At 40.4% G+C, this 24,940-nt stretch overlaps 1 protein-coding gene across 1 annotated transcript in view; it reads right to left on the minus strand.

The window, feature by feature from the left end:
- ctnnd2a (catenin (cadherin-associated protein), delta 2a) overlaps positions 1-24,940 on the minus strand; it is a gene marked incomplete at both ends in the record, with an annotated part of 219,090 nt that overhangs the window by 6,010 nt on the left and 188,140 nt on the right. Inside the window, 3 exons of the mRNA XM_083935772.1 lie at positions 9-135; positions 10,701-10,785; positions 13,776-14,025. Of these exons, the coding sequence (XP_083791898.1) occupies positions 9-135; positions 10,701-10,785; positions 13,776-14,025 (462 nt within the window). The remainder of the gene's footprint in view (positions 1-8; positions 136-10,700; positions 10,786-13,775; positions 14,026-24,940) is intronic.

The following is a 24,940-nucleotide window of genomic DNA, read 5'->3' on the forward strand; positions in this document are numbered from 1 at the left end:
TTCCTTACCAGAGCGGTTATTTGGGGACGTCCTGACAGGGGAGACAGAAGGAGTTCGTGAGGAGGAGTAGGGCCTCTGTCTGTCTCTCTCTATCGTTGAGGCAGAGCCCACAAAGTGATACTGGGAGTAACCATCCTGTAAAAAAAACCCCACACACACACACACACACGCACACGCACACACACACGCACACGCACACGCACACACGCACACACACGCACACGCACACACACACAAAAACAAAGAAGAAATCTGTAAGTAATTTCACAAACACAAAATACAATATTCAGCTGGTGATGTGTTGTGAGTTTGAAAAAATATTGACCTTGATATCTGTGACATCTGTATTTACTATGACACAACATTGATAACATTTATTTTATCAGTAATCCCAACACCCTATGAGGTGAGATAAAGACATTTACTCATGTAAAATCACCCATCAATCTTCTACTTTGAAACACTGCTGAGCAGATTTGGAACATCAACTGGACAAAATAAACTATTTCAAACAATCTCAAGGATAGAGTCTGCTTTGTAAGTGCACAGTAGTTAGCAGCACTACAACATTAGCTACAGCACTGATTCAGTATTTAATGAATCACATAAGTGTAGAGATTTGGAGATAAAGCCCTTCATGTACACATTAAGCACCACTTACTCCTTCAAAAGCATAGAAAAACGGTTTAAGGCCAGAGTTTAGGCACAATTGGTAGCTGAGTCGTACAATGATACATAAGTTGAAGACAAACTGACACAATTTACACATGCATAAATAAGAAATGGTGAAAGAATTTAGTGACCACAAAGTGGAACAGAAATTATCACATGGACTGAAAAGGTTTGTCCTCTGCACGTTTACCATGTCTCACAGAAAAATCAACAATCATTTGAAATTTCAATTTGATTTCTGGAGTTTACCAACCAGTGGTAGGCGAGTCAAAAATGTATTATGAATATTAAACAACCCTGACAAACACAACACCCACACATGCGCATACAACCATCCACACACCGCAAATGAACACACTTGCATCAGCTTAGTGAATAACCCACTGTCCTTGTAGAAAAAAATAATAATACAACTAACAACTCTGCAGGCATAATTACTGCCAAAGCCCTTTTCATAAAAAATGGATTATGAGAGTCAACAACAATCACAGAGCTGGAACGCAAATTCAATTTAGCATTAAGATAATTGGGTACCTCTGAAAACAAAGCATGAGCACATGATAAAAGATAATGCAGACATGTTTCATCATAGCTTCACTGTCTGGGGGCCTCGGCTCAGCAGTTGGAAAAACTGGTTGGACTGCGCTGGCTGCGAGTACATGGGAGAGGTGAATTACTTCAGGACAGTTGGACTGGAGAGGAGGAGACGGAGGGGAGGAGAATGAGATGACTAAGAGATGGAGGAGATGAGGCAGAAATGGGGGGGGGGCAGACGGGCTAGAAGCTGAGAAAGACAAAAGATGACACAACGAAACGAGAGCAAGAGGAGGAGGGAGATGGCGGGAGAGTAATGACAGCAGAGTCAAGTTATAGCAAGAGGAGGAGAGATGTAACGAGAGGCGCAGATGGAGAGCCAGAGAGAAGGAGGCTGGTCCTGTGTCCTCCCCTGACTCTTATTTCCTGGCACAGCACTGAGGACTAATAGAAAGTCGGATCCTCTAACACACAGTGGTTCAAAGGTATCTCACTTCAAGTCTCCACCATTCCTCCCTCCTTTCTAATTCATCTATTTATCCACCAATCCTTCCGCCTTCTCACTCAACTTGTTTTATGTTCCCTTTCTCCTTTCCCCCTCAGCACTTCTCATTATAAACCATGTAACCTCCTTATGGAACACTGGGCTGCTGTGCAATTGGACACTGTCAAACTGTCATGCTGCTCAAATGAACAGTCACTGAATATTGAATGGCAAATGTATTTTGCAGAGTGGTGTGTGCAGTCTGCTGCATGTGGCTCATAAATGGGGGCCCAGGAATGATCCATAGGGGTCCTTAAGGGTCCCCCGAAGCAAAATGAGGAATAGTTAGACTTAATACTTATTGAATTCGCAAGAATGATCATAATCAGAGAAGAGCTTGGAGACGAGAATGTATAATAGTGTATTAATGTCATAGCCATACATTTCACCCGTATATTATCTCGCCACATGAAGTAATGAACTTTACACCCCAACCTACAGTTTCTTGCCTTATTTTCTCTGAAGTAGCTCTAAGGTTGGACAAATCGTTATATTCCACACTGTCCGACAGTATCATACTGTATATTCGGTATCAGCTTGTTCCAGCCCGTCACTGATTTTATGTTTACAGCAGTGTGAAATTTACACTGTGAAATTGTCAAACCCACAATTCCCTGGATACAATTGGATATACCTACAACAAGACACAGCAATGAAACGTGATCTACAACCAATCACAGCAACAGCGGCTCGGTCAGTGGAAAAACAATGTTGGCGTTTCTGACATTTTATGAGAGAAATAGGCAATGCAGTAACAGAAAATCGAGTCATATTGATATGGTCAGAGCTGTCTAGTTTGACAGTTTGATCGGAGTTTCGTGAGCCTGAAAAACTGCTCTGAACAGACCTGCAGACTGGAGGGTGACGCTGTCAGTCATCGTCTTAAACCCGACCCATATTAGATAAAGGGTTGTGATTGGTCAGTACAATGTCAAGCCACTGGTCTGTATGGGAGAGTGGTCAGACTTATCTGCAAGAACAAACGAAACATGAGTTTGGCAGATTTGTCTGGTTTCCAGGCTTGGTATCTTTGGGAAATCCACTAGATTTTAAAATAAACTTCTGTTGTTTTGAACAATGATTAGCTGCACAGCATTGGTTTATGAGTAGTCTGGTCCACAAGTCAGTCAGTGAGGTTTAATGGCCTCAATAAATATGAAATCAACATCAAAATTCCATACGGGGCCAAATCACACCTGGGTACCTGATCTCTCTGATAATCATTTGCCTCGTCTCTCCCGTTTTTTTCCTTCTTTTTCCACCCACTTACCCTTTCTCTCTCACACAACACTTTTTTCAGCCCCTACTGTAAAAATGAGAGGAAAAAAAAAGAGAATGGGTTGCTAGGCAACCATTTTGCCTGTTGCTCTCACCATTACTAGATGGTTAGTTGAAGGTCGTGAGACTGCGAGGTAAAAAGCGATTACTGCCCTAACAAATGAGAGTGTGTGTGTGTGTGTGTGTGTGTCTGTGTGCATCTGACGGCGCTGATGCCAGACAGGTATTTTTTCACGAATTGTTAAAGGTTGCACATGATGAGTAGTGGCTCCCCTCTGGGCCTCGGCCACCACTGTCATTTTTTCAGTCCCTCAATGTGTTTCTCTGTCTCACTCATTTCACATCCATTTTCAGATTTACAGTAGCGAGCTCTTCACCCACATGTGATCCATCTATTCTCACTGGAATAATGTGCCTCTGACCTTTGCATTCTTTATTTAGGTTGAATTGAATTGCTTGTGGTTTTGCTTATTTAGGATGGGTGTGCTGGGGCTCTGCCTAAATATTGTTGTTAGCTTCTGCACTGAGAAAGGCTATCCCCCAGACCCCATCTCCCGTCTCATACAGGTGAACATCAGAGGGAACCCAAGCTAAACACAAAGGCAGCTTCAGAGGTCTGAGGTTGGTTTGATGTCTGCTGAAGTTTTTCAAACGCTCATGTCTTTCTCGCTGACTTAACCTGTTAACCCTGTGTGGCATGGATGATAGATTTCTTTTTGGCTGCCTCTAGACAAAGATCATCTCATCATTTTATTCTTGCAATCCATCTTTGAAAGCACCGTGTGTTTGAGCTATTGTCAAAAATGCTCCCATCGGAAAAAGGATTATATAGAAAAAGCATTTGCAAATACTTTAAAGTATTTATTATAACCTACTTGGCGCACTTGAGTAGCATTTGTCTCATTATAATCCGATGATCATACTTTAAAGGTTCTATATTGTAAAAAAGTTAGCTTTCCATGTCTATTTTGATTATAAAGTCAAAGTATTACAACTCACTGAGAAATGCACACAGCCAGTATTTAGGAACTGAGCTTATAAATGAGCTGTCATAACTTCTTTACGGTTGTGATGTCACAACTATACAATATACAGTATATATATTTATATATGAGTAGAATGCGCAGCTACAGAGCCGTTACAGCCATAGAATGATGGTGCAGAGATGGAGCAGGTGCGGAAGACAAAGAAACACTGATCAATCAGAGCAGACTGGGCTTTTTTGGGAGGGGGCTTAAAGACACAGGCGCTAAAACAGAGTGTTTCAGACAGAGGGGGAATACAGCTATATTAAGACAGACAGTATGAGAAAAATTGTCTATATATATTTTTTTAAAGTTAAAGCATGTTAACGTGTTCTAGTAGAATCCTCAATGCAAGGAGGAACTTGAAAATTTGCAATATCGGACCTTTGATAGTTTAACCAGCTTTGTTCGTCACAGATTAGGACATTGTGCTTTTCTTTAGATTGTATTCATAAGATTTGTGTGGAATACATGTGTGGAATTATTCCTGCAAAGGACTAGGCAATGCAATAAACTACTTCACACATACACTTCACACACAAATGTCTCACTCACTCATAACCCACAAACACAACCACGCAGAGGATCACATGTCCCTGGAACATATCGTAAATCTGTCACACGTGTGACAAACACAGCATCTCTCTGACCCTGAACCCCATCTGTCATACGCGTGTGTATCTTTTTGTGATTTGTGTGTTGTTGTGTGATGTATGTGTGTGATATGAAGATGATATGTGTGCATACGTGTGAGAGTGTATCTGATTAAGTCCCCAAGATTGATCATTGAATAAGGATATGCCCATGTGTAAATGTGTGAATATACAGTATGAAATTCAGTGTGTGTGTTTGTGAGCGAGAGACAGACAGCATATGTTTGTGTGAGTGAGACCGATAATTTGGTCCTATTAAGATATTTACAAAGTGGCCATGTTTGAAAACCATTGTTTTCTACAGAAATCCCCTGTTAAACAATACTGCACGCTTGTTGTTTACTTGAAAGATGAACTCTCAGGAACTGAAACACTACACACACACACACACACACACACACACACACACACACACACACACACACACACACACACACACTCACACACACACACACACACACACACACACACACACACACACACACACACACACACACACGCACACACACACACTCACACACACACACACACACACGGACACACACACACACACACACACACACACACACACACACACACACACTGAATGAGGACACATCCTGTCAAACAATCTAAATAAACTTGGGTAAAAATTGAGTTTAACTGCACTCTGGAGACTAGTATACACGATTTATCCTAAAGTCAGTGCTAGTGTTGCTACAAACAGATTTTGGCGATGGTTTATTAATAACTGCTACACCATTGATCTTTAAAGTCATCTCAGATGCTATCTTCATACCAAGTTACTGTTTATTTATTGGCCTTCAACTTAGTGTTTTCAAGAACTGCAGCCCAGCCTTCCGTTCTGTTGCAATTCTCTTTTCTTTCTCCCTCTCTCAGCCCAGACTGCTCCCACGGCACTGCTGTAGGAAGCGATTAACTCTTCTTACTGCAGTTTGACAAAAACACACATTTTAAAAGACACACACACACACACACATGCCTGTGTACCCACACCCATAACTCCTACAGTCAGAATGTATGTTTGAAAATGCTCTTATTACTTCAAGACTTCAAAGCAAACTATTTGCCAACAAAGCTCAAAATGACTCATTATTGACGCAACACTTTTCTCCTCTTTCCAACACACATAAGTCGAGCATGCTTACTTTCAAACTGCAAAGATTTCAAGAATTCACCTCACTTTCTCTCCTCACTGTTTTTCCCTTCTTTTGCGGCTCTCTCTTTCTTCTCATTTGCCTTTGCTCACAAACATTTCGTAGAGACATCCAACTCCTCTCTCGTCTAAATTGTATGCTAATCCATGTTTGGATTGGAGGCTAACAGGATTTTTGATGCACCTAACACCCATGACCCAATACGTCATGCAGGGATACTTGCAGTTAAGTAATTTATTGAGAGCTCTGGACCTGGGTGATAAAGTCAAAGTGTGGATACTCAAACGCAACAATTTCCACAGTTATAAAATTAGGCTAGTGTGTGCAATTAAGTAAGGTATGGCGTCTAGCAGCCTTTAAAAGTATTTTTTGGAGTTACTGTATATAGCATTATGCAGCAGTTTAACTAACTGAACTGCTTAAAAAGTGTCAAAAAAGTGTGAGTTAGAGAATTTAAATTGTTTGTGTTGCATTTAATAAAAGTTGGCTGAGATAACAGCAACACTTTAACATTACAAGATCTTTATCATTCAAAGATTATGATGAAGTATAGGTGGACGAAACTGGGGAAGTAACAACAGGGCCGACTGCAGATGATATCTTGTTTCAATTTAAGGATGATGAATGTACTCTCTCTTTTTTTTTTTTTTTTAGATCTTGTGGATTGTAGAAGTCTTGTCTTTCAGTGATCTTTCACTTGTACCAGTGAATTAAAGGGATACTTTGCCCATCCTAAACCAGCTCTGCGTCATGTGGGCAGTGTGGGCAGATGAACGATGTTTTGCTTCCCTCTGGTGCGTAAATCCCTGCAGAATGTAGCAGCCGGCGCGTTCGTGATGACGCAAAGAAACACATTTGATCCGATATGATGTAAACATTAAAGATTAATTCATTTATATTTTGCGAAGAGTCTTCCAAGATCCACTGGATGACGAACTCTCTGCAAAGTCTCTGCGAACATTTGATGGTCTTAGCACTGCCACCACAAAGGGAAACCAAACACTTTTCATCTGCACCAGCTGCCCACTCTGTCATGGCACAGAGCTGTATTTACATGAGCAAAACGCATTAATAAACATGAATCATATCATACCTTATCAGATCAAACGAGACAGATGCAAAACTAATTTTGTCATTTCAAAATGTGCGGCCATCAATCTTAAGCAAGTTGTTTCTTCCTCTTCATATCCGACTATATTAAATCACAGTTTTGCAAAAAAAAAAGGTATCTCGGGGCAAAGATGGCGGAGGTAAAAAAACTAATAAATAATCCCAAAATATGAAGCAACCTTTGTCCGGGCTGGTTGCCGTGTAAAGTCAATGGGCCTCATTCACCAATATCTTTCTAATTTTTTTCTTAATTTTGTTCTCAAGAAAAGTCCTCAAAGACAACTCTACATTGGATTCATGATATGTTCTTAAACTGCTGAATTGTTTGTACCTCTGTTCTTACACTGATAAATCACATGTCCTCCTAAGTTGAAAGCCCATGCTATTTGATCCTAATTTGCAAAGGTAAATGCCCCACAAATCCCCATAAAAGGGCATGACACTGCAGGCTGTGCACAAAAAATCACATCCAGAAATGGGGGAAAAAAAGTTACGATAACAAATTCAAGATTGCCCAAACAAAAGCCTACAGAGGGTGGATCACTGGACTCCAAATGTAAAAAAAAAAAACTGTTTGGAAATGGAGGAACTCCTGCAGGAAGTGGACGTCCAACAGCTGTCACATTTAGTAGAGAAAGTAGTAGATATTGACAAATAAGTATATAAAACCCTGCCTCAAATGTCATGGGTATCTGTTGAGCTGACCTTGTAAAGCATGCCCTTCAGGATGTATTCTTACTGCATAGTTGGGGGTTTGAGTCCAGCTCTTTGCTGCATGTAGTCCCATTTCTGCCCTCTTTTCCCTATTCTCTTCTCTTCAGTTCTGCTATTCAATAAAGGCTAAAAAAGCTCCAAAACAAAACAGAAAACTAACCTACTTTGGGTGGTGTATATTTCATTTAAAAGACCACACTGCTTTGTAAAATGATGAAAATAAACATTATGAATGCTTAAATTGTCATTTTTAAAATTTAAAACCTTTAATATTACACAACTGTATAATGTAAGCATCTATTTTGAAACAACATGTCAGCACTCAAGTGTGCGTAAGAGGGCTCTTAAGTGTGCATGGATTTTGTTCTTACTTAAGAACAAATCCTGAATAAGAAAACATTGGTGAATGTCAGAATCTTCGTCAAAACTGCTTTAGTGAGAGTTACGAAGAAATCTATTGTAGAACAGTTGGTGAATGAGAACCAACGTCCTTCATGTCTAATCACTGGAGTGTTATGCCATCCGGTGGAGTGTAATGCTATCCAGTGGCAAAGATTAGAGAAGAAGAAGCAGATGAGGCACCAAGGGGGCACACAGGGATTCTGTTTAGTTTAATACCGAGGATGAGAGGATGACGGATGAAGAGAGAGGGATGAGGCGAGACGCTGATGCCATGGGGCAGTTTATCCTGAAGTGACTGCAGAGACATTCGGAAGTCATGGACTCGGATGGGGAGCCCATTACAAAATCATCATGCAAGGAAGTCACCAATTTAGATTCTTGGTCAAATGATTTTTGTTTGTCTTGATACACAGGTGGAATACATTTTTTTTTTTAATAGTTTCTAATACATTAACACATTAAGATATAGGTCGTCATATATATTGTATAAGTTACAAGCTTTGTGGACAAAAACAGCTAGATATTTAAAGAACGACAGCTCACTCTTGTGGTTCCTTGTTTCTTGTTGGTTTCCTTATTTTATGAGGTTTGACAACATCTTTAATAACTGAAGTTCAGGTACTTCAAATTCAAGTGGGAAATCCCACATTTTATCATCTGAGGGAAATAACACAAGATGAAATGACTTGTTGAAGTGAAGCATGCTGAAGTTCACAAATAATCTCCCTTGTTGTTCTGTTGAATGTCTTCCAACAAAAATTTCACAAAGAAGGAAAATTAATATTGTACAATAATATAAATATTTTCCCCTAAAACAGAATAAATAAAAAGGACACTGCTCATTATTCTAATCAACATAGGTGTTATTTGTCACAGGCTGTTCAACTGTATATCATTAGATTATACATTTACTGTCTAAACACAAACACACGTCTCAAATGAATCAATGAATAAGCTTCATTGGTTTGGTTTTCTCCACGCAGACATGAATAGGACACATTCGAAGGACAACGCCCTGGAATGTGTTACTTATTTTTTCTCACTTAAATGTGTTGATTACACTTCTAAAGCTTTAGCTTGCTGAATGGCAGATAACCTTGGTGACAGAAATTCACTCAACAACACTCATTACTGACGACAAGTGAAAGGACCAGAAAATCTGTCATTACTTCTAATCAAGTCGCAGGAGTGTGTGGGTATTGTCATTTGAAAAGAAACAAAAGAGCCAGAGGAGGAGAAAGTGGATGTTAAGTGTGTGTGTGTGTGTGTTTGTGTGTGTGTGTGTGTGTGTGTGTGTGTGTGTGTGTGTGTGTGTGTGTGTGTGTGTGTGTGTGTGTGTGAGTGTGAGTGAGAGAGAGAGAGAGAGAGAGAGAGAGAGAGAGAGAGACTTTTAAAAGAGAGAGATAAAAGAGTGGGATCAGCAGATAAACACACACACACACACACACACACACACACACACACACACACACACACACACACACACACACACACACACACACACACACACACACACACACACACACACACACACACATACACACACACACAACTCATCATTTAGCTACACTTTATACATTTTACTTAATGTTTCGTTTGTTTGTGCCATTCTTCGTGAGCTACATGTTACTGTATTAATAAGCTAAACTTTCCCGGTAGCCGGGCTAAATAACCATTAGCATCAATGTTAGCTGGTGGGTGTGTGTGTGTGTGTGTGTGTGTGTGTGTGTGTGTGTGTGTACGTTGAAAAAGAAAACAGCTCAAGACTAACACAAAGTTATTGATCCTCCTGCCTGTGTAAACATTATTGCTTGGTTGTTATGGTGTCCAGCAGAACTCCATTATTCTTTTGTTTGGAGGTGGGTATGAATGACCTCAAGGCCAAGGTGTGCATGCCTACACACACATGGTTGCCTTAAACACAGAGACTACAGAGAGGCCAGTCTGTGTGTGTGTGTGTGTGTGTGTGTATATATATATATACTGTATGATAAGACGGAGTTTTTTTTAGAAGAATCTACTTTGGTCATTTAATGAGAAAATGCACTTGACTCCACTCTCTGCCAGCCGCTTCATCTTTCCTTCAAAGCTTATTTTTAAGCTACAATGGTATGCATACAGTGTTAACCTCCTGACGGCATGTGTAATCAAATTTAGTTACTGCTCGGTCATGCAACTTTAAGTATTTTTCCCAGTGATGCTAAAAGCAGGATTTCAAAGTTACAATAAATGCATCTCACAGTGACAAAGATGATTCATTGTCATTTGTCTCCCAGTTCTATATTTTGTGGACATCAAATCAATGAGGTACAAAAAACTGCTGACTGATAGCTGTAGCTTGTGGCATGCACTGGCAATGCCTGGCCAATGTCTATAAATGCCTGTAGCCATACTTAACCGTACATGATATTTGTAAGTAAAAGATTGATGTTTACCTAGAAGCTACTGTATCTGTATGTCAATGGACAGTAAGTAATGTGGTGTCTGGCATGCAAAAAGGATTTCTAATGCACTAAAATGAGCTGTATGCAGTAAAGAGTGACAGGAAACACAATAGGTTAACAGACAAACTGTGAGATGAACTGAGTGCATTGGTTGTACTAGGTCCTACCTTCTTGTAGAGGGAGCGCAGGTCTCTGTACTGCCACATACTGCTGAGGACCTGAGAGGCTGCCTTCACCACCTTCGCTGAGTGTCTGGAGAGAGATGGAGAAAGAGAGAGAGTTATTTCTGCAGGACCCCCAATTCTTGGCTATGATATTATGTCCCTTGTGTTTACCAGCTGAACAAGATGTCTGCAGGCCAGTGGCATTTGTCCTGGCTTTAAGAGTAAGAGAGACATTGCTCATTTCAGCAGGGAATAATTTTATTTGCAGAAAAACTGAGAGCTTCAAGATGAGTTTGAAATGACCCTCTCTACCATGCTAATGGACCCATCCCTGTCACTTCGCTGAAAAATGACTCTAAAGTGACAGGGATGGGTCCACTTAGCATGGTAGAGAGGGTCATTTCAAACTCATCTTTGAAGCTCTCAGTTCCTTTTGCCCAAAATAACAATATTCCTGCCTGAAACCAGGCTTCACCCTGGGTTTTATTTATATTTAAAAGTGTTTGGAAGATTGAAATATAATATGGCGTGACGGTATCAACAGAAAGCCATTTCACAAGTCCACTACAAGCCCAATACACTACGTATCATAGTAACCCATGAATAAAGTGATCCCAAGGAAATAACATGCTGTTAAATGAAAAATACTGAAAAAAAAGGATCACTATAGCCCACAGCATTTCATTTTGTGGTTCCAAAATTGTTATTATTCCTTCATTGTGTGTGATGTGGCCCTCCTGCCCCAATATTTCCTTATTAGTTATTCTGCACATGCCTATATTGTTATATGGACCTTTTAAAAGTAAAGTTGTAAACATAAACACCTAAATGTGTCCAAGTTTTATTCCTGTTGCAGTGAATGTGAATGACATCAGCAGACAGGAAGTTAACAAGGACCAAGGCGGTTGCCTAGCGATGTAATTCCATTAAAAAGGTCTATTGTCACAATATTCACTCACATGCACTTATTATCACTCATGGGGCTTCAGCACAATAGAATGAATGAATAAAATTAATAATTGTATAATTGTAGATAGTCTTGTTGCTTTTTAAAGAAATGGTATATAGGTTTTATGGCATGGAGACAACTCTCTGTGAGGAATCTAGAAATTAGCAAGCTGACACAGCAGACAAAGCAGGACAGAGGTCCAGGAGGCTTTGGGATATCTACAGAACATGGACTCTCCACACTCTACAGACATGACAGCAATGGCGAAAAGTACAACCTGTTGCTGAAAGTAACACAAGTATAAGGTGGTAACAGCAGTGGAAAACACGGACTGGGCAGACTGTGTGTGCTTCTCACGGAGGCAGTCGGGTGAATCATCATTCAAAATCCAGAAAAGCCAGCCATCAAGATTGTTTTCTGTCCTTAATCGACAGAAATGCTGTGCATCGATTGATGTCCTTGCTGTGTTACAGAGATGGAATCACTGACACAGCCTGGGTCTGAGTAGCGCATAAATGGCCCATCAGTGCAAACCAAATGGATACAGACACTGTAGGACTTGGGATTTAAAGAAAATAGTACCCCTAAAGGACCTAGCGGGACTTGTATTAAACGTCATCAAGAATTTTGATCCTTGACAATGTTTATAACAACAAGAGGTTATGATTACTTATTGAATTTGACCGAAGCAATGCCTTCCAACTGTCAAATCTTGTTACTGCTTGTGTTGGGGATGTGTTTCGGCATTATAATGAATTGATGCCTATATTTTCATTATTATTTCAATTTATTGTATTTTTCAGCTACTGTTTCAAATACATTGGTAAACTGTGGCTGTCTATGGTGGTGCTGTAATGGGCATTTTCCCCAATCTGCAAGGGTGCAATTACGTGAATGTAGCATGGCACTGCTGATAAGGAGCATTTATCCTCAGTGTACCTATCCTGACAAAATGAAGATGTGTGGGCCATTAGCAGCTAACTTCTCTAACTGTGAAATTTGCAGTCAGTGTATGAAGGTTTCTTCCAGCACTCGCTCTGTAATGGTACCTTTGAGCACAGTTTCCTAAATAGACTGAGTCTCTCTCCATAACAATAAATGAACGTTTGACATCCATCTAATAACACTCTGGTGTCATGGCAACCCTTGACCTGGTAGTTGCCATAGCAGCTAGGCAGAACACCCTGCTCAGTCTCCCATGGCGACAAGAGTTATATTTCTGCTGCATCTTCCTTGTTCTCCAGCATTCTTCTGTGGATGAATGGTCACAGGGAAGGCAGGTGCGGTTATGAATGATGGATGTCGGGCCACATTAAAGCACTGGTCACTACTGACAGTGCGGGGTGTGCTGAATGATGGCTGGACAGGTATAGCACAATACAACGTTTTTAATCTACTATCCAGGGCGTGTTTTCCTGGCACTTAAGGAAAGCCGCTGCAAGTCATTTGGGAGCTCTCTAATTTTGTTCTCTTGCTTATTCTGAGGTTATTTTTGCGACAGAACATTAATTCAATACTTTTGGTTTTAGCATCTGTGTCAGACGTAAGTGCTTATGTCGGGAGAGTTACAGTAAGTGTTCTTCACCTTTTCTGAGCAGAACATTATCATCATCATCATTATGATCTAATAAACACTTCAACAGCAGTGCAGGCAAATCTGTTCTGTAGTTATTAATACATATGGCATACTTTTTCCATAAACTGTTGTAATATGTCATTAACCTCAGTTTAAAAATAGCATCCTTTGAGGATTTATGCTGATCCCAGTTTGGGACTCATGCAAACGCATTTCAAATTAGATGTAAAGTCGTAGTAGGGTTGAGCTGTGGTGCAACTGTAGCTCAGTAACATGCCACTAGCACTGTGTTGCAGGTTTTTACTCTCACTGGGATAACTAATGTATAGAATAATGGGTAAAATAATCTACTAAAACATAGTTTTAATGGTAGAGCAATTGTCTAAGATATTCCTGTCAAACATTTTTGCAGCCATACAAACCAATGTGTTTTCAGTATAGAAAAAAAGGCCTTTCTCTAACTTTAAAGTTCTCACACATAACAGCAATTGTACTAGTGTATATAAAAATAACCACATTTTGTTCTATGGTATCAGAACTTTGGCCTACTCACTTGTCTCCTTTGCTGCGGGCGATACCGATGAGTTTTTCTATGCCACCAGCATCACGCAGGGCTTTGGCATTCTCCATGTTCTTGGTGATGACCTCGTGCAGTGCGCAGCAGATAGCAGTTACTGTATCGTCTGACATGGCCTTGCTAGGAGGTCCTGTGGTGCTGGTGATCCCACTGCTGGTGGCGTTATTGTTGCTGCTGCTACTACTGCCTGGTAACCGATGGATCAAATCTCTCATGGCATATTTACCTTGAGTGTGTGGAGAAAATCAAGGAAAGGGACACAAATTGGTTGATAAAATGTAATTATCTGCACATTGTCCCGTATATAGCCACATCTGTTGGAAACAAAATCATGAAGGTTATAAAAATTGCCTTTGGATGGATTTTTGTGAAGAATAGAAAGGACAATTATAGAGGCTACTGGACTGAGCTTTGAGAAAATGAACATACAATATGATTTCTGTATGAACATACAGTACGTCTTTTGATTACAGTGAACCATGCGTTGTGATGAGGGTGTAATATCTAATATATCATACATCAATGCAAAGGGATGGTTTAAGACAAGTCTGGTAAAGATGATACATGGTACAATATAAAAATCGAAACAACTACCTCACAGTATACTTCACCGATACTTCAAAGCCTTGATGACATAAAAGTAAAACAGCCCTTTCAACTATTTTTTTAAGCAAATATCTCATCTAGCTAGTGAGTGGTTTGGATAACTCCATAAATCTTTAAGTTTGAGGGGGCACACTGCAAATCCTCTGACGCACACACACTAATGCAGACATGCTGAAAATCCAATAAATTGACTGACTCGTGGTATTTTGCTGAAAAGGCTGGCATATGAAGAAAATGGGCAAAAAAATACATTGACATTCAAAGAATGGGTTATTGGAGAGATCGAAGCAACAGAGAGAGAGTAATTAAGAAGTGCAGGAGATGCTGTCAGATAGGAAGCTAGTGAGAAGGTGGAGCAGATTTAAGTTATAACGCTCGGAGTGAAGGGGACTTTAAGACAAGGTGGTTGGATTTCAAAGAGGAAATGACAGACGTTGAGGACAGAATCACCCTCACGTAATCTGAGCACGCCCAAATCATAAGGTAGCCATCCTGATCTTAGTTATATCAAACAGGGTGAAGACAAGACCTCAATTAATAACATCCCCAAAATATAGATTGTTTTAGTTTAGATAGTTTATATTTAGATGCCAACATTTGTGCGTATTTCTGCATTGTTTGATTCGACTACTCCAAAACTCCCATGAGAGTGTGTGCGTGTGTTGTGTGTGTCGTAGAGAGATTTAACATGAGAGGCAGTCAAGAGGTAAAAATAGCCCTTGACCATCATAAAACCTGTGAATCACACTTGAATCATCTCGAGCCCCCTGGGATGAAACCCACAGGTTATGTTCCAGGTAAAGAACCATCCATTTGAACATTTTTAAGAGAATCAATTCAATAGAACCACTAGGACAAGCCCTCTTACCCTGATGCTTATTAAAAAAGGTAAACATCAATCAACTGAGCATCTCCACATGTACAAAACAAATCAGTCCACCCTCTTTGTGACATGCTGATGGGTGCGAGTTCATGCCAGTTTGTGTGTGTACACAATACTGAAGAGATGCTCAGTGTGAGTTATTGTCTCCCAAATGTTACAAATGCAAGTCCTCCACATACTGTACGTGCTGGATCAGATAAAGTAGTGCTACTACTGTAGTGGAACATTACATCCTCTCTGGCAGCGGAGAAAACTGGGGATAAAATACCCAATTTGCAATAAACGCAAAATAGTTATGGATTTTGTGAGTTTTCTTGTGAAATAATATTTCAAATCAATTCATTTTACAGCAACACTAGAAAAGTACTTACTGCCACTCTGCATCAGGCGTATAATTATCTGCAGCCCATGGTGCTACTTGGAATTTATTAAGTCTTATAAAAAGTGAATAAGAAATCCTTGTTGGAACAGATTTGTTCCTTGACTTGTAGAATGCAATCAGAACCAGACGTACAGTAATCACCAATATATCACTGTGATATCCAAAGAGCCCTTACAGACTGTTGGTAAAGCCTTCATTCATATTACCCCTGATAAGTCCAAGTGATGTGGGCTGAGAACCTGCAAAGCAATACACAGAGCCGGACAATTGAGAAAATGGTCCCATAGGTTGTTTGTACAAGCTGTTTATCACAACCCATTCTTACGTTTCCAGAGGCGGTGTCTTCTAGTGGCCGTAGTGATTATTATAGGAGCAAAGGAGGAAGTCAGGTGACATAAAGAGCCACGTAGGGAGGAGGTCGGGGTGGATGGATGGGTCAAACAAACACAGGAAGTTCACCCAGGAGAATGCTAGTTGTGTCCTGTGTGAAACCCGAAGGTCAATGACTTGAAAGTAAAGTTGTGAATGTAAGACAGCAAAGTATTCTCATGAACAAGTTGTTATGATATCGTACGAAAGGTTCTGCACAAAATTCATTTGATATCTTACTAAACGCTGAAGGGAAGTTGACCTCGACCTTTGGTTTTGGTGTTGGGTTTAGGCACTGTTGGGGTTAGGCATGAAAAAACTCAGGATAAGAAAAATTTGGGCTTAGTATGTCTGGGACATGAATGGCAACGGGAAACAAACCCTGCTTGCCCAGGTGAAAGTCCTTTGATGTGTTTTACGTCACAAACGTAACTATGCAAGCTAAGTTATGAAACAAACATATTTATTTTAACCCAAACTGTGACCGTGACCATTTTTTTATGAGGACGTGTTGATCTGCTGCCACTGGTAAGGGCACTCATTTGGGAAATGCTCCTGTGGGTGGTATTTGGCGGTATAGTATGAACAAACCACCTATGCGGTAATGTAGGTTTGAGGACTTCATAGGAAAATCAGATTACACTATCAACCTTCATCAAAGATGAACACACACATAGAATAATAATGCATGATTATACACATGCCCTTGTGATACAGACTTTGTTGTTATACACGTTTGAATGTACAAAAGGCATACTCATGAAGACACATGGAGGATTCACCAAATATATATATATATATATATATATATATATACTGTACATTCACATATTACAGACATGCCGGTCAAACACTAAGACACACACACGCAAAGTCTAACCATAAGGTAGAAGTTGTGAGTTAATTGCCTAAGTTTTATCTCAGGCTGGCAGGCTGGCAGGCTGAACAGAGGTTAAGCGGTCATTGTCTTTTGGCTGAGGACAAAATTAAGCTGCAACCTAAGACGGAGACTCATTATTTGATAGACTTGAATTAGAATTTCCTGAATGATTTACTGACTGATGTCTGACTGATTCATTTACTCTCTTTCTTGATTTAATGATCTGACTCATTTCCAAGCGACTGACTGACTGAATTATTTACTGACTGGCTAATTTACTGACTGACTGGCAGATAATTTGCTGCCTGAATGACAATTAATTGATTGACTGACTGACTGATATAGTGAGTGACTAATTTATCAACTGACTAACTGTAGGGAATTAAATACTAACAAAAGGAGGGTGAAGAGTATATTCAAAGATGTTAGAGCCATGTCCATGTGTAAGTGTTTGTCTAAGTATTTTCTGCTTACAGACAGATGCTCAGATAAACTGCTGTCAGCATTTCCTGAAAATGTGCTTGCTCAAGTGTGTGCACACAGGTGTGCATGCATATGCTGTCAGCATTTCCTGAAAATGTGCTTGCTCAAGTGTGTGCACACAGGTGTGCATGCATATCCCTACCAGTCTTTCTAACGTCATCACATTCAACCCACAAGGGGCAGAGGGAGAGGGGTTGGAAGAGGAAGGGAAACAGCATAGTATTTACCCATGTTTGAGAGAGAGAGGAAAGAGGAAGAAGAGTCACAGAAGGAATGACTGGAGGATAATATTAAGCTTTGATCCCCCTCTGGCCTCCCAACTGTGGCAAACTTTTTGATATTTTCCATGAATCATCTGAAACTAGATCATCTAAGGAATCTCTTTTTACCAACAATGTCATGCTAGCTGGAAAACTCCAAAGTTAGGCTATATCTTGGAGAGGGAAAAACTGTTATGAACATTTTCAAAGGGGTTCCTTGACCTCTCACCTTAATATACCTGGAAAGAATGGGTTCTATGGGTTCTCATGCAGTATAAATGGGTTATTTTCACCTATGGGAAGATAGACAGAATTACTTTGACCTCACAGTAACAACAATTACTGAGGGGTAGACAACAGGCAGTTGAGTTCGGGGTTATATGCAAAGTTAAGCAAATTTGGCCTCTATGGAAGTAAATCTGTGTCATTGGAAATGAAATGAAAAAGCCTTTGAATTTCTAGCACTGAATATTTATGCATTGAGATTGTGTGTCTGAATGCTTTGACTCTGAATCTAAATCAGGATTTTCAATGTTCACAAATTCAACGCTAAAAAGTTCAATGTTAAAAGATTCATCATTGTACATTTCAACATACCAAATTCAGATGCAGAATACAATGTATACAATGCAATGTTAAAAATTAAACGTTAAAAAATTCAACAGGCCGAATTCAGCTACAAAATTCAATGTATAGAATTCAATGTTGACATCCGAGGAACCAAGGAAGAGCTCAGATGTATGTGGCAAATAAGGAGTGCTGTGACAAGAGTGGCTGGCTAGTTGATAATTCCACCACATACTATGGATACACCATATAAACGTAATAATCTATGATCCACCATGCTTTCATGAACTGTTTGAATATGGTTTTGAAAGAGGGGAGTGAGGGAGAATGCCTGAGGTGTTGGGGGAGAGAGTTTGACAGGGACAGGGCAACAATAGCAAAGCCCTGTCCCTGTTATGCAGGGGTGGGCAATTCCAGTCCTGGAGGGCCACTGTCCTGCATGTTTTAGGTTTTCTCCCTGCTCTAACACACCTGAGGCTAACAATGATCAAAACTGTGACAAGCTTGAGCCGGAATTGCCCACCCCTGCTGTAAGGGGTTTGGAGCCGATGATGAGGTTTTAAGAATTATCGCTGTTGAGTTTGAGGAAGTTAGCTTGCATCCAGGTTTTAAATATCTGTTATGCAGTTTGTGAGAGTAGAGCGAGTGGTTGCAGTGATGGATTTGTTGGAGATGTAGAGCTAGCTAGAGAGGTAGTTGTTGGCATAACAATGAAAACGGAGGCTATGTTGGCATGTAGAGGATAAAGAGTATCAAACCTTGGGGGACACCTTGAGAGGCTGAGGCTGTGTTGTAGTTGGATTTATGGGTACTAATGAACTGGTGGCAGGTGGAGAGGTGAGATTTGAACCGGGAGAAGGTAGTGCCAGTGATACAGAGCGAGGACTCAAAGCGGGTGAGCCGGATGGAGTGATTGACAGTGTTGAAGGCAGCACTGAGGTCGAGTAAGATAAGGATGTTGAAGTAGTGGGCATCAGAGGAGAAGAGGAGGTCACTGGTGACTTTGATTAGGGCGGTGTCTGTGCTGTGTTGGGGTCTGAAACTAAGAGGGTTGGAGTCCAACAGGGTTTTGAGTTGGGAGGTGAAGGTGCATTTTTAGAAGAAAGTTATTACAGTTCCTGAGTAAATTATCTACAAAGCCATGTTAGTATACAGGTATGTGTCCTCCAGATTTTAAAGACTTTTCCAAGTATAAACAACCAACACATATTTTTTCGAAAAATTAAATTATTCACTCAGACCTAAACTGGTCACTGAATTGGGACTACCACCAGAGAAACAGTTTTCAATTTAAAATCTTATAACAACATTTAATACATTTACGGAAGACAAATTACAGGTTTATTCAGTGATAAAGCAAGTATTGCAGTGCCTCTGTGGTGGTCTAAAACTGCCAATGTACATAAGCATTAGCATTGTCTGAGAAGAAAGCAATGTGAAACACCTTTATAGCTAAAGAATCAAACGGAGAGGCCCTTGTTATTTCCAATACTTTTAATAACACACCTTGTTAGAGGAAGACGGTGCCTCCTGATAATGACTGAGCGCTAAGAAGCATGACTGAAAGCCTCACACACACACCTCACCTTGACAATATACACACAAACAGCAATGCGTGCGCATGCACACCAATACACACCTCAACTGAACATACACATTGCTCATTATCAGGCTTCTCAGTTGTTTATTTTGTTTTTGGGATATATTTTTTTCTTGTTTTGATGTGAGATGTTTTTGTCAGACATTGAGGCTTTTTTATTTATCTCAACTTCCAAATGTTATTTTTTGTCTCCTGGGTGAGTTTATCATAGACAAAAAATGTTAATACTATTTAAAAAAAAAATAGCCAATACTACACTAAAGCAAAGCTGTGCTTATAAACCACTTGACTAGATTAAAATATGTAAATATGTAGTATCATAGTGTCTCCATCTAGACACTATGATACCCAGAGCCTACAAGAAATGCATTTATAAATTATAGATTAACATGAATGAGAGCTAGTTGCTGCATTTTCCTATGTTCAATGCAAAATTCAACACGTCTAAAAAGCTAAATTGTTAGATGTTCTCTTTACCCTGATTAAGAGCCTTTCAGTTTTAATTCGTACCAAATATACAATTTACCTCTCAGGGCCATATTGGAGATGTATTTAGTTGACAAATGACTAACCGGAATGTGTTAGAATGAGTGCAGCTTTATAAAAAAGTATAATCAATCAGCATACTGGAGTACATACAGGAGCCAAGCTGCGTGTCAGAGCCAGAAAATGTAAGAACTAATCCCTTAACCTCACAGCGATCTTAGGTAATCACGGAGGAAGGAAAGAAGGGGTGTGGAGCAAATTAAAATAGATTTTTATGAGTTGGTGGTGACTCCTTAAAAGTCATATGTGACACTAACAGCACTTATACATGCTGGAGTGCAATCTTCCCTCTTCTTTTTTCTCTGTCACTGAAATGTTCACTTCACCTGGAACATGTCCTCAAGGAGAGAAACAAGCCCTGTGCTGATCACTGCAAAGTCTAATAAACCTGTATTACACGACTCCTCCAATATAGCCGTCTTCACCTGGGAGGCAGAGATGGGAATGCATTCCTGTGCTGCATTCCCTCATATGTTGCTATCTTCCACTGGGCAGGGCAGGCTTCATCAGAGCCTTAATGGCTGATTTGATTTAAAGAGATCCAATTACCCTCAACGATGGAGTTTTTTGATTGTTTACTGACGGAGAAGGGAGAGTGTTATTGAAGTAAAATTGGAGGTAATTGTCTCAGGGAGATGTGGGGAAAGACGGATGATTATTTGTGGCGTCCGACTGTCTGGATGGTAAATACATAGTTATGAGTGAGTGTGTTGGGGACCCTGAGGTGGGCTTCTCTACTCTTAATGGTTCCAAAAGCTTCTGGCAGTTACGTTTCTAAAGTCTGAGTATGTCCAAGGCTGGAAAAAGCCATTTTACAAAGGAGGCTCACCACTCTAATAATACACAAATGTTAGGTAGGTTAGACAGTGGCTGTGAAATCATTTTGAGCTGTGAGTAAAGAAACTTAGAATGCGACAACTGGTGTGTTAAATGACTAATCTGTCCACTTTTACAAATTACAGGTCTATTCAGGTCAATATCCATATCAGTGACAAAGCAAGTGTTTCAGTGCTTTTTGTGTGATCTGTTTGAGTTCCCCTAATCAGTTGTACATGACATCATTGACAGGGGGCGCCACATTCAAAGCAACAGGGTGCTGGTTTCTTCTTCTTTCTTTATTGAAAAAATGAAAGTTATCGTCCTTGGATGCCAGCCTTTGACAGTTCAAACCAGTACGACACCTATACACCAGAATAATATCAACACGGCCCTGGAGACATCAATAGTGTTATCAAGGGGGAGGGAGGGCTGTTTTATTGGCACTAATTTGACTTATTTTCCCCTTTCTATAATCCAAATCATAAAAAAATTACAGCATGCTAATGAGCTCTGGATTATGGGCTCATTTGGAAAGCAGCCACAAAGAAATGAAAATATTAATTATACTGTACACACGTACACACGTACACACGTACGTACACACACACACACACACACACACACACACACACACACAGACTCTGCAGTCACCAATTATCAGCATCCTTGCATTCCTCAACAAAATAGATATGAATGACCTCCAAAGACAGTTTGATTCCTGCTGCAGTCGGAGGAGTATTCCTTTTAGCTTATGAATAAATAAATATAGAAATGAATGACAAAAATGGAATGCAAAGTACAAACAAATGAAACACAGCAGGTTTAAACAGGTCAGAAAGGGAGGTAAATTGAAAAGCTGCATGCCGTCATTTCCTCCGTCGCAAATATTCTGCCTTCTTGTGTTTGGTGCTTCTTCACACCAGTTATATCTCGCCCTCTGTGTTCACTCTTGAGATGCTCTGTGGGAACACACACACACACACACTCACGACTTCACGACAGAAGCCTGCTGACACACAACACACACACACACACACACACACACACACACACACACACCACACACACACACACACACACACACACACACACACACACACACACACACACACAACATCACAACAAACACACACACACACCTCTATTTATGTGTGTGACAGAGAATGGAGAATTGGCTACTTGTGATGATTGTCAAGTACACTGTACAGCTTTCACACGTTCAGTGGTCCTTACAAGTGGATACATTTTCTTCAATAAAATCATAAAGGCACAGTTTGAAATATGTCAAAATCCTTTTGAAAAAAAAACAAACTGAGAAAAACTTGAGAGACTGTGCTCCTCCTAGATCACTGAGCGTAAGTCAGTTCCTGGAGGGAAACTCATCATTGCAGCACCCTTTCTTTCCCTCTCTCTATTTCTCTTTCTATTGTTCTCTTATCTCTTCATTCCTCTCTGTCATGCTCCAGCCCACAGTGGAACAGAGACGAGAATGCTGCATAAAAGACATGCCAAAGAACCTCGCACACAAGAGATTCATTTTGAATGCGACACAGAAATTTCATAAGGTACCACTGCAACAGGGACCAAGAAGTGTGTGTATTTGTGTGTGTGTGTCATCTTAGTCTGAGTCAGTGGACACGGTCGCTCTGTCTTTCAGTACACTAGCCTCCCGAAGTTGTTTAAGCTCACCACAGTGCAGTCTGTTGAAAGCAGGGACGGCAAGGTATGTAACAAATGAGGAAAAATACAAAATGAACATTCTCTGGTGACCCTCCCAGTTTTCAAGCAAAATTAGCAAGTATATGCAGTTTTTTTAATATGGGAAAACCACATTAAACAGACAAGTATGCCTCTCTGTTTTCTTTTTAGTGTCACGTTCAAAGTCACGTACGTGCCAGAAAACAGGGTTAGTAAACAATAGAAAACAGCTTGTAGGTCAGTGAAATGTTACAGTGGTTACTTACTGTATTTATTATATCTGTTACTTATTCAGTCTCTCTTTCAAACACAACTTATTTAGAGTGAGCATAGCTTGGGCGGACACGGACCTAATTTGTGGCTGAGAGATGACAAAGAATCACAGAAGTTACAAAGACGACAAGTAGAAAAGGTGCAAAAACAGTGTCATGTTTCCATAACTGCCGGTGGGAGTTATGGAAACATGACACTGTTATGGCGATAAATACCCATGACTACTAGTGTGTGTGTGTGTGTGAATAAAATATTTACGTTACAAGCTTGAAACCGGTGAGTGTCTGATACGCACATTCTCACGAATACACACACACAACTGCAATCATACACTGACACATACCACAGTAACACTCCCCCAGCACTGATGTCATAAATGCGAGACACAAAGGGCGAGAGACTGCGAGAGAGGGAAGGAGAGGCATTATGAGCTCATGTCTGAAAGGACACAGAAAGGAGGCAGAGAGGGAAAGGGTGGGTGTGGGATAAATGGATGAGAGGAGCAGGTGAAGGAAGGAAAAGAAAGACAGAAGCAGAATGAGATGGGGGGGAAAAGGGGGGGGGGGGGGGGGTCATATTCATGTTGTAAACAAGAAGGTGGCATAACATGGGAAAGTGAGAATGGGGATAGGAGAATGGAAGGGAAGGCTTAAGCCAATGAGAGGTGTGGTGTGAGAAGAGAAGACAAAGAAACAGGAGGAGAAGGGGTGACGAGATGAGAAAGAGAGGAAGAAAGAAGAAAACCTAGAGAAGGTGGAAGGCTAACATTCTGCTGTTGATTTTTCACAAAAATAATTATTCACAATTTCAGAAAGTGATCATCAGCACTGATTTTGTTACAAGAGTTGAAACAACCCCACCAAAATATACGAGTTAAGTACAGGGTGTACTTTGCAACCAGTAGGCAATCAGAAAAAAGTGAAATCAGTCCTCTGAAGGTGTTTTCATTTGATGTGATGCTAACAGAACTGAGATGGTTCTACACCTATCCCATAAGAGAACATCCTGATCAATCTTGGACCCAAACACGCAGCCCCCCTGAGGAGTCACATGAAAGAGGTGGTCGCGAGCCTCTTTCAAGTAAAGGAGTGCTATGTTTGATGTTGGAGGTCAATTACTGTAGTCCAAACGCAGGAAGGTAGCCAGCAAATCTGGTATTTAGAAGGTGACTGTTTAGATTTTCTTGATTTCTTTTCATACTAGATCAAATATTTTCTGTGATCCTGTGGACATCATGAAAAACACTATTAAAGAAGACATATTTTTCTCATTTTCAGGTACATACTTGTATTTTGGGTTTCTATTAGCACATGTTTACATGCTTTAATGTTCAAGAAATACCTAATTTTTCTCATGCTGTCTGCCTGAATCATAGCATGTTTACAAAGATGGACAACACGGCTCCACTCAAACTGAATTTAAAGTTTTGCCCACGCCCCATTCGCTAACACAGAGGGAACGGGATTTATGGCCTATAGAAGAATTCCTTTATTAGTCCCGCAACGGGGAAATTCGATTTTTTTCACTCTATTATTATTTTTCACGTTACCCACACAGGCCCGAAATACACACACATGCTCAGACAGGACCTATATACACGCAATTAATGGAGACATATTAGAGCGAGGGGGCTGCCAGTGACCAGCGCCCCAAGCAGTTGGAGGTTCTGTGCCTTGCTCAACAGCACCTCGGCAGTGCCCAGGAGATGAACTGGCACCTCTCCAGCCACCAGACCACGCGCCATTCATGGTCCACACAGGGACTCGAAACGGCGA

Source organism: Echiichthys vipera, assembly GCF_963691815.1.
Source record: "Echiichthys vipera genome assembly, chromosome: 21".
In the NCBI taxonomy this organism is placed as follows: domain Eukaryota; kingdom Metazoa; phylum Chordata; class Actinopteri; order Perciformes; family Trachinidae; genus Echiichthys; species Echiichthys vipera.